The 11,064-nt window shown below is 36.6% G+C and overlaps 2 protein-coding genes across 2 annotated transcripts; both read left to right on the top strand.

Moving 5' to 3' along the window:
• Positions 1-5,428: 5,428 nt before the first annotated feature.
• On the top strand, positions 5,429-6,844 carry LOC134005594 (zinc-binding protein A33-like). Its single transcript, XM_062444516.1, has one exon. The coding sequence runs from the start codon at positions 5,429-5,431 to the stop codon at positions 6,842-6,844; it is 1,416 nt and encodes a 471-aa protein (XP_062300500.1).
• A 2,094-nt stretch (positions 6,845-8,938) lies between these two features.
• LOC134005593 (zinc-binding protein A33-like) lies at positions 8,939-10,339 on the top strand. Its single transcript, XM_062444515.1, has one exon. The coding sequence runs from the start codon at positions 8,939-8,941 to the stop codon at positions 10,337-10,339; it is 1,401 nt and encodes a 466-aa protein (XP_062300499.1).
• The last annotated feature ends 725 nt before the right edge of the window (positions 10,340-11,064 follow it).

Genomic DNA, 11,064 nt, shown 5'->3' with positions numbered 1-11,064 from the left:
ACAGCTGCTAACCTAGACAGGTGAGTAATTCTTACTTTTCACCTGGTTTGAGTATGTCAGATTCATGTGGATCTAACGATGATGATGCATTTTTTGACATGGTGTCAGACTGACTTTGATTTGTTCTTGGTAATATTGTATGTTGAAGTAATTTCAAAAAATATAGTAGAGTATTAAAAGCATAGAACAATTACTACAATTACTACAGAACTATCGCAGTGAAATCTTTCATTTTAATACTGAAATTAACTAAGCACACGCTCTCTTTCTTTTCATAATGTCATGCTACAAATTTGATTACAGTGGACTCATATTCATGCATTCAATTCGGCAGTGGAAGCCTACAGGTTATAGAAGTGAGCTTTAGACCTGAGGGTTGTTCATTCAATCCCCAGACTGGCAGGATAAATCTGGGTGGGGTAAAAATGAAAAAGCAAGTGCTTGCCCCTCCCTTACTAGCACCACTGAAATGTCCTTGAACAAGGTCCTTAACCCCAAACCTCTCCAATGCAGCTGCTTGGTGGTTGTGTGGTTGTACTGGGCAACTATCAGGAGTGAATGTATATAACTGTGTGAGTGTGATCAGGGCATTCCTGCAAAAAGAGAGACTTCCTCTAAGTTTCCATGAATAAATAAAGATATAAATAAATAATTCAGCAGCAGTTACCAGCCTTTAAACCTCTCTTTTAAACTTGAAACTTCAAACTGCGATTAGTTTTTTTTTCCAAAGTCCAAACTGAACTGGGAAATATACAGTTTTTTTTTGTTTTCTGCACCTACTGCATGGAACAATCTACAGACTGATCCTAAACTTCAAAACATAGTGACCATGAACAATTTTAAAACTATAGTCATATTTATTAAGTCCAGGTTCTCTGTATGCAAATGTTTTCTCTGATCATTTTAATGGTACTCTGAGTTCTTATGTTAATTAATGGATTTTCTTGGATAAAGAAATCTTTAATTTCAATGGGACAAAAATGGTTAAATAACTGCTAAACAGATATTTTTTTAAATCAGCAAAACCTTAGCATTGAGGTAACAATCTTTAAGGTAATGTTATATATAAATGTTATTATTATTATTATTTAGATACATTTAGTTAGTTTTCTGCAATAGGAAAAGTAAACAATACATTTTATTGATGCTTCATCATCTAAATTATTGTGTAATCAAACCGAATTTCAGTCACAATTTCTAGCACTTTACGAAACTACAAGTATATAGTTAACCAAGATGAACAATCTATGAGCAACCGTAATACAAGAACAGTATGACTGTTGCTGATGATGGAGCTACTATTGCTGTTAGTAATGCAGCTACTGCCAATATACCACCACTACAAGTACTACTAATGTTGTTGTAGAAATACTACTACTACCACTAGTACTACTACTACTACCACCACTACTGTTAATAGCACTTCTTCTAGTAATGAATGAATAATCACTATGTAGCTCTGATCATGGACTTTGCACCATTAAAATGTAGAATCAACTAAGATGAGAAGATGAGTCTTGTCTTGTTACGAAACAAAGTGACCCTGTCTTGTAGAGGCTAGTCTAGTTTTAAGATGTTTATTATTTTAGCTTCTATTTTTCTCACAATCACATGCTCCATATTCTGAAATAATGCTGCGTTTAATCGAACTGCTTTAAACTAACTGGCAAACTGAAAACTTTAGTAATATTGCAGCACAGTTGTAGACCTACTAGTACAGTAGGTGTCTGGTTCTCCGGGCTCGTAATGAAGCTTCCCTTTTTTTAGTCTGCTGTGCACACTGTTCTTACCCAGAACTTAGATTTAGCAGGGTACATTCAAAATACCAAGAAGGCCTTAGGTGGGGGTGGGGGGGGTTATCAAGGGCTCAAGAGCACATTTTTGACTTGGAGCTCCTTAACTGCTCAATGATGAAAGTAACCCTCGAGTAGATCAAAGTATACACGTTAGCCAACATCTTCTGGTTAGCATCAGGTTTTGCTCTGGTGTGACCTTACAGCTAAATGATCCCTAACCCTGGTGCCTCTTTCATTTTTGATCCTGCCTCTTAGAAAGTCTGACCAGACAAAAATATATTCAAATTGCTTGTGCCCCCCCCCCTCTACTGGTGCTTTAACTATGGTTTCTACTAGTACTTCTGAACTACTGCTAGCACTAATTCTTAAACTGTTGCTGTTGCTGCTTCTGTTGCTTTTCATGATTACTTGTTCCTATGTGGTACAGTAGTATACATTTGTTTGTAATTCTAGTTATAATATTGTAGTTCTAGTGGTTCAAAGTTTGAATGTGAAAGTTACGGAGGCCAAAAGTTCAGACTTAAATACATAAATTAATCAAATTAATAATCATAATAATAATGAATAACACTGATAACACCATGAAATATCCCAGTAACGTTTCTAAAAATCATTAAAGCTCAATTATAAAGAAATAGTCTTTCATCATGCCTATTTTCACACAAAATGTAATTTTTATGTAATTTCAGCAGTTTTAAAACATTAAGTTAAACAGTTTTAAAATGTTATTTTTCTAAAGTCATTTTTTATTTCACAATGTTTTTCCCTCACTGCCAAAACTTTGACGATAGCAAGAAATTGATGTCGAACTAATATGGAGGCCTAAAGTGTTCAAAACTACATAAATATGAAGACAGTATAAAACAAATATTCATAATATTCATTACACAAATACAGACAAAATATTATAAAACTCCTGTTTTATGAAGCTTAAAGCTTGTTATTGTTGAAATTTGTTATAAGTTGATCCAGCAGCCAATCGCATAACTGGTTCGGCCCTGTTTGTCTTAGTCGACATATAAAGACTTTGTGATTATGAGCTAAAATAATATTTCATAATAGCAACATGAGTTTTAAAAATGATTATATTATTTTTTTTGTTATTGTTATATATTTTATTTAATATCTGTATTTGTTCTTATGATTCTTTATATTATTTTGAACACTTTGTAGCTCCATAGAGCCTAGGAAGTGTTTGAAAAAGCCTTTAATTGCATAGTGGATAGGTGGCCCTCTATCTGACAAGTTAACATCCACCATTAAGGAACCTTAGTATTTACCAATACAGACTATTTACCAATTTCTAGTATCAGGTAAATTGGATGGTGGCATAAAGAATTGCAATTTGTGTTCAATATGCAAAAGTAAGAGACACAATGTGATTATAAAGTCTGCAACTGATCACCTCAGCAGGTGCTAGCACTCACTTCTTAGTTTGTGAATTGTGATATTACAAGCAGAGATGGAGAGGATTATACTGCTTCTTCATGGGCTAGGTGTTTGAATGTGTGTGTGGCATGGTGGACATAGTGTGTGCAGGAGTAAAAGGTCAGGCAATAGCAGGCGTTTGTTATGTGTATACATGGACAGTTTCAGCTGCTGGTGAACATCAAGAGGCTGTCTAGCAGGTCAGAGTCGCTGCGGGGTCATTGGGCTTTTTATAGGACCCGTCATTTAAAGCCAGAGAGAGTGAGAAGCTAGGTTCACATTGCCTCTGATCAGCTGTTACATAAACACACCGTGCAACATAGCAGCGGATAGCCTCGGCTGCACTGGGGGTTGGACATTTGGAGTTCCCCTTATCACCCGAGAATGAGACCCACATACTGGAGAGCTTAGTTATGATTGTAACGTAAACAGATATTCTGTAGTCTGATAGGCTAGAGGTAAAATAAATTGGCTTGAGTGGAAGGTTGCTAGTTCCAATTCTCCAGACTAGCTGCAAAACTCTAATTGAACAATGATTATGTACCCCAACAACTACTGGAGGAGCTCTTGACAACCTTACCTGCAGAGCATATGGATGGTTTTGTGATATTTGGGACTAATATCCACAGATGGCATAGGAACATGCAAAGAGAAAGGGATTGTTATTTACATTTTTCTATTAAATAACCAAATTTACTGTATGGAAGATCATTCATACCAAAACTAAGTGGTCAGTAATTGAAGAATCAAATTTAAGATTGTACATGGATAGATTGGTGAGCACAGAACATGGTTTATCACAAAAGGAGTGTTATGTTTTGGTATGCTGTGAAACTGGAGTTTCTGGTTTATGTTTTATCTTGTACATGTACCATGTACCATGAACACACAAACAACACATTTCCCTGTTTCACTGTAGTGTCAGTCTGAATGATATTTCTCTTCTAAATCAAAATTGAACCTATTGTTCAGTGGGTGAAGGGTGACAGATTAATTAAGTTTCTAATTCAATAGTACGGGTGCATTTCCAATCACATTTTATTTTACAGTTAAATATTTACCACATTTCTGGTATCAATAAAAGACTTACTGGATACTTGGAAACAAATGTGTGTGTACAGGGCAGTGAAGACAAGAGGATAGAGAACACAACATATTTGTGTTAAAAAACCGTTAAATTACATTGTAAGTATTTCTTAAATTACTGAGTAATAATTAAAAGGTATATCAATAGTATTACTTGGTAACAAGGCATATAAAAAATGGAGTTGGGATAACATTGCTGATGCAGTACAGTTAATTACGGTTTCATTTAATTTAAGATTTTCGACATATTTGCAAAAATACTGTCAGCAATATATGTCATATTATTACATATAGGTATTAGTATTAGTATTATTGCCTATAATACTAATACCTATAGTACCACTGAAAATTTCGACACACTTTCTCATTGGTCGTTGCTGTACCAAAATACAACACACTAGGATAATATTACTACAATAAACTAAAGATGAGCCTATGTTTTGTAATTATCTTAGTAAGTATTTTCTGTTTTGATTTAATACAATACTACATGTCCTTTATAAATACACTGGTTTTTAAGGTAGTGAAAGCAATTTTAAAAATTGTCAAAAATGTACACCTTCTTCTCAATCATTTGTTTTGTAGAAACAAAACCAAAAGCAGGTAAATGAAAATTACTTTGGGGATTTATTATTAATATATCCAGGCCTGGAATTCCATACAGTACTCACTGGTTAAATCCAAAATATAAAATCTGTGCTACTGAATATGGAAGATACAAAATAAACTGGCAGTGTACAATACCTAGTGAGCAATAAGATAGGAATGCAACGCACAACTGGTTGCTCCAGTTAATGGTTGGGCATTTACAAGAAATGTTGTGACAACCTCCTCCTATTATCTGCCTGTCAAGATATAAACCAGGAAACAGTTTGTTTCTCAGTGAAAACAGAGACACACACATCAAGAGACCACACGATACATCGTCCATTAAGAGAACTGAGAGAGAGCAAGGGGGTTACTACTGGAATACTGCCACTTCCACCAGTTTTTGACTGTAGATACAGTTTTGGAGAAGCAACGACTTAAAGCGAAAGCAACGGTCAAGGATTTTTCAAGCCACACCTAACCGTCTGATTTCTTGTTTGAAGTTTCTTTCTGTTGTGTTTTCACTCAAAATGGCTTCTTGGGTTTCTCGAACAGAGATAGATTTTTCTTGCCTAATCTGTCAAGACATCTACAAAAATCCTGTTGTGCTGTCATGTAGCCACAGCTTCTGTAAAGACTGTCTGCAGCTCTGGTGGACAGAGAAACTCATCCATGAATGTCCAGTCTGTAAAAGAAGATCTTCAAGAAGTGATCCACCTTCTAACTTGGTGTTAAAGAACCTGTGTGAAGCCTTCTTACAAGAACTTTCTCTACAAGAGAAAACCCCAGCAGAGTCTGAAGCTCTGTGCAGTCTGCACTCAGAGAAACTAAAGCTCTTCTGTCTGGACCATCAGCAGCCTGCGTGTGTCGTCTGTCGAGATTCAAAGGTACACACCAACCACAGATTCAGACCTGTTGATGAGGCTGCACAAGATCACAAGGAGGAGCTCAGGAAAACCCTGAAGCCCTTACAGGACAAACTAGAGAACTTTAATCAAGTTAAAGTTAACTGGGATCAAACAGCAGAGCACATTAAGGAACAGGCTCAACAAACAGAGAGACAGATAAGGGAACAGTTTAAGAATCTGTACCAGTTTCTGCAAAAGGAAGAGGAGTCCAGGATCACTGCTCTGAGGAAGGAAGAGGAGCAGAAGAGTCACATGATGAAGCAGAGGATTGAGGCTCTGAGCAGAGAGATAGCAGCTCTTTCAGAAATAATCAAAGTCACAGAGAAGGAGGTGAGAGCTGCAGACGTATCATTTCTGCACAACTACAAGGCTGCAGTGAAAAGAGTCCAGCAGTGCCCCCTGCTGGATGATCCACAGCTGGCATCAGGAGCTCTGATAGATGTGGCCAAACACCTGGGCAACCTTACCTTCAACATCTGGAATAAGATGAAGGACGTGGTCTCTTACTCTACTATGATTCTGGATCCAAACACTGCTAATCCAGAGCTCATCGTATCTGAAGATCTGAGCAGTGTGATGTATAGTGAGGTAAAGAGAGAGCTTCCAAAAAACCCAGAGAGGTTTGTTGACTACGTCACAGTCCTGGGCTCTGAGGGCTTTAACTCTGGGACTCACAGCTGGGATGTTGCAGTTGTAAATGATAGAGACTGGTCTGTGGGTGTGACAGGAGCATCTGTACCATGCAAAGGAGAGATCCTGAGGGGATTTTCATCATTATGGTTCCGTGATGGTAAATATGTAGCATACTCTCCATCAGTTACAGATGAAGTTCTCTTTGTAGAGAAGCCTCTCCAGTTTATCAGAATGCATCTGGATTGGAACAGAGGAACATTGTCATTCTTTGTTCTGGAAACTTATACACACATTTACACCTTCACACACACTTTCACCGAGAGGCTGTTTCCCTTTGTTAGCACTTTAAATCCAAAGCCATTGACGATATTACCAGTGGAAGTCACTACGAAGTTACAGAGATGATTATGTTTAAGGGTTGCTATCAGGATGATGATGATGATGATGATGATGATGATGATGATGACGATGACGACGATGATGTAGATGTAGATGTAGATGGTGAGACGATCATATCTTTGGCAAGACTACTAATTATTTTAAGAATAATGGCTGGTTTTGTGATACTTGAGACCAATATCCATAGATGGCATAGGAACATGGAAGTAGAAATGAATTGCTATATACATTTTCCTGTTAAATAACCAAATTTACTGTATGGAAAATCATTCATACCAAAACTAAGTGGTCAGTGATTAGTCTGCAAGGGCCAAATTTAAGATTGTACAGGGACAGATTGGTGAGCACAGAACATGGTTTATCACAAAAGAAGTATAAAGGAGTGTTATGTTTTGGTATGCTGTGAAACTGGAGTTTCTGGTTTATGTTTTATCTTCTACATGTACCATGAACACACATATAATACATTTCCCTGTTTCACTGTAGTGTCAGTCTGAATGATATTTCACTTCTAAATCAAAATTGAACCTATTGTTCAGTGGGTGAAGGGTGACAGATTAATGAATTTTATACTTTAATAGTACGGGTGCATTTCCAATCACATTTTATTTTACAGTTAAATATTTACCACATTTCTGCTATCAATAAAAGACTTACTGGTTACTGTGTGTGTACAGGGCAGGAAGACAAGAGGATAGAGAATAAGTGACTAACATATTTGTGTTAAAAGTATATAAATGGCATTGTAAATATTTCTTTAATTACTGAGTACAAATTAATAATTAAAAGTTTATTGATATTATTACTTGGTAAGAAGGCAGAGAAAAAATGGGGTTTGGGTGACATTGTTGATGCAGTAGAGTTAACTATGGTTTCATTTATTTTAAGATTATGACATATTTACAAAAATAATTAAATTATTACTAATATTGTGGACATTATTACTGTTGTTGCCTATAAAATAATTACATTACCAGTCAAAAGTTAGGACACACTTTCTCATTGATGTGAATAGGAAGGTGTACCCAAACTTTTGACTGGTGCTGTATATGTATATGTATATGTACATATATATATATATATATATATATACATATTGCCAATGGAGGACAATCTCACAATTCACAGAACTGTTAAAACCTTCATTTTCCAGTAGTTTAGGTTGTCACAAAAATGGAAAAGAAAAAAAAAGGTTTTCCATAGAAAAATACACAACACTAGGATAATATTACTACAAGTTCAAGTCAAAGTTGAGCCCACGTATTGTAATTGACGTATTTTCTGTTTTCATACTTCATTGTTATATGGCAACTGCTATGATTGAATAAAATGCATACATTTCCTTTATAAATACACTTAAATATATAATAAATATACATAAATAATATAGTTAAAACAGATAAAAAACATTCTCAAACAGTTACACATCCTTCTCAATTTGTTCTGTAGAAACAAAACCAAAAGCAGGTCAATTAAAATTACTATGGACAGCATGTTTTTGAATGTGAAACATGATCAATATAAATTCAGCCTTAGTATTAAATTAAGTTTGACCTACATCATGTGCACACAAATGAAAAGGGAATCTTACATTTATTAGTAATATATCCAGCCCTGGAATATCATACAGTAATAACTGGTTACATACAAAATATAAAATCTGAATATGGCCTGCTATTGAATATGGAAGATATAAAATCAACCAGCAGTGTACAATGAGATAGAAATACTTTGGAATGCAATACACAACTAGTTGCTTCAGTTATTGGTTAATCATTTACAAGAAATGCTGTGATGACTTTCTTATCATCTGCCTGTCAAGTCATTAACCAGGAAACACAGTTTGTTCCTGCTGACAACAGAGACACACACACACCAAGAGACAGACCACAGGACACGTCTTCCATTAAAAGAACTTAGAGAGAGTAAAGGGATTACTGGGAATACTGGAATACTGCCTCTTCCATCGGTTTTTGACTGTAGATACAGTTTTGGAGAAGCAACGACTTAAAGCGAAAGCAACAGTCAAGGATTTTTCAAGCCACACCTAACCGTCTGATTTCTTGTTTGACGTTTCTGTCTGTTGCGTTTTCACTCAAAATGGCTTCTTGGGTTTCTCGAACAGAGATAGATTTTTCTTGCCCAATCTGTCAAGACATCTACAAAAATCCTGTTGTACTGTCATGTAGCCACAGCTTCTGTAAAGACTGTCTGCAGCACTGGTGGACAGAGAAACTCATCCATGAATGTCCAGTCTGTAAAAGAAGATCTTCAAGAAGTGATCCACCTTCTAACTTGGTGTTAAAGAACCTGTGTGAAGCCTTCTTACAAGAGAAAACCCCAGCAGAGTCTGAAGCTCTGTGCAGTCTGCACTCAGAGAAACTAAAGCTCTTCTGTCTGGACCATCAGCAGCCTGCGTGTGTCGTCTGTCGAGATTCAAAGGTACACACCAACCACAGATTCAGACCTGTTGATGAGGCTGCACAAGATCACAAGGAGGAGCTCAGGAAAACCCTGAAGCCCTTACAGGACAAACTAGAGAACTTTAATCAAGTTAAAGTTAACTGGGATCAAACAGCAGAGCACATTAAGGAACAGGCTCAACAAACAGAGAGACAGATAAGGAAACAGTTTAAGAATCTGTACAAGTTTCTACAAAAGGAAGAGGAGTCCAGGATCACTGCTCTGAGGGAGGAAGAGGAGCAGAAGAGTCACATGATGAAGCAGAGGATTGAGACTCTGAGCAGAGAGATAGCAGCTCTTTCAGAAATAATCAAAGTCACAGAGAAGGAGCTGAGAGCTGCAGACGTATCATTTCTGTACAACTACAAGGCTGCAGTGAAAAGAGTCCAGCAGTGCCCCCTGCTGGATGATTCACATCTGGCATCAGGAGCTCTGATAGATGTAGCTAAACACCTGGGCAACCTTACCGTCAACATCTGGAACAAGATGAAGGACGTGGTCTCTTACTCTACTATGATTCTGGATCCTAATACAGCTAATCCATACCTCATTGTATCTGAAGATCTGAGCAGTGTGATGAATAGTGAGGTAAAGAGAGAGCTTCCAAAAAACCCAGAGAGGTTTGTTGACTACGTCACAGTCCTGGGCTCTGAGGGCTTTAACTCTGGAACTCACAGCTGGGATGTTGCAGTTAGTAATGAAACAAACTGGTCTGTGGGTGTGATAAATGTTTCTGTCCCACGAACAGGAGATATTCTGAGTGGTTGTTGGGCAGTATGGTTACGTGATGGTAAATACACAGCGTTCTCTCCATCAGTCATACATAAAGAACTGTCAGTAAAGAAGCCTCTCCAGAGGATCAGAGTGCTTCTGGACTGGAACAGAGGAAAACTATCATTCTCTGATCCTGACACTGACACACACATTTACACCTTCACACACACTTTCACTGAGAGGGTGTTTCCCTTCATTAACACTCTGAATCCAAAGCCATTGATAATATTACCAATGAAAGTCACTACAAATTTAGAGATGTAGATGATTATGTTCAGAATTGCAATCAGGATGATGATGATGATGACTACTTTAAGAACTATTTGTGTGTCCATTATTTTATTCCCACTTTTTTATTCTTCTCAGTCGCCTGATGTTTGTGTGTAGTTTTGAGTTTGCTGTCACTTTCTTCGCGCAGAGCATAAAACTTCTACTAGTTGCTACCAGCTGGTTTTATAAATACACATTGGCCCAGACAGGGTGTATATGAAACAACCAAAGGTGTTTAGTTTCGTTTTTCTAGTAAATATCCTAAACAGTGGAATTTCATTAATGACTACAAAAAATCAGCAGTGATTAGTCTGCAATTTTAAAAGCTGTGAGTGTATATTATGTTTTAGCACATAAACAAACCCAGTGTTGTAAATATAACAGATGTTTTGTGCATACAAGACCAAGTGTGTCAAAAGATGTCAAATAAAACTGTAGGCATGCAACATGTGCTTTGTTAAGTTTTGTCAGTGTGTTATAGAAGGCCAAGGATGACTATGTCATCATCATCATCATCATCATCATCATCATCATCATCATCATCATCATCATCATCATCATCATCATCATCATTATCATCATCGTGTTGAAGGACGAAATTTAGACAGACAACACAAATCTAAATTCTACTATCCAAATATTATTTTTGATTTCTAAAAATGTGTCATTGCTGTCAAAATTATATTCAAAACAGAAAATCCATTGATTTTACTGTGTAA

Source organism: Scomber scombrus, chromosome 23 (genome assembly GCF_963691925.1).
Source record: "Scomber scombrus chromosome 23, fScoSco1.1, whole genome shotgun sequence".
Taxonomy (NCBI): Eukaryota; Metazoa; Chordata; class Actinopteri; order Scombriformes; family Scombridae; genus Scomber; species Scomber scombrus.
This window is presented reverse-complemented; position numbering and strand designations above follow the sequence as displayed.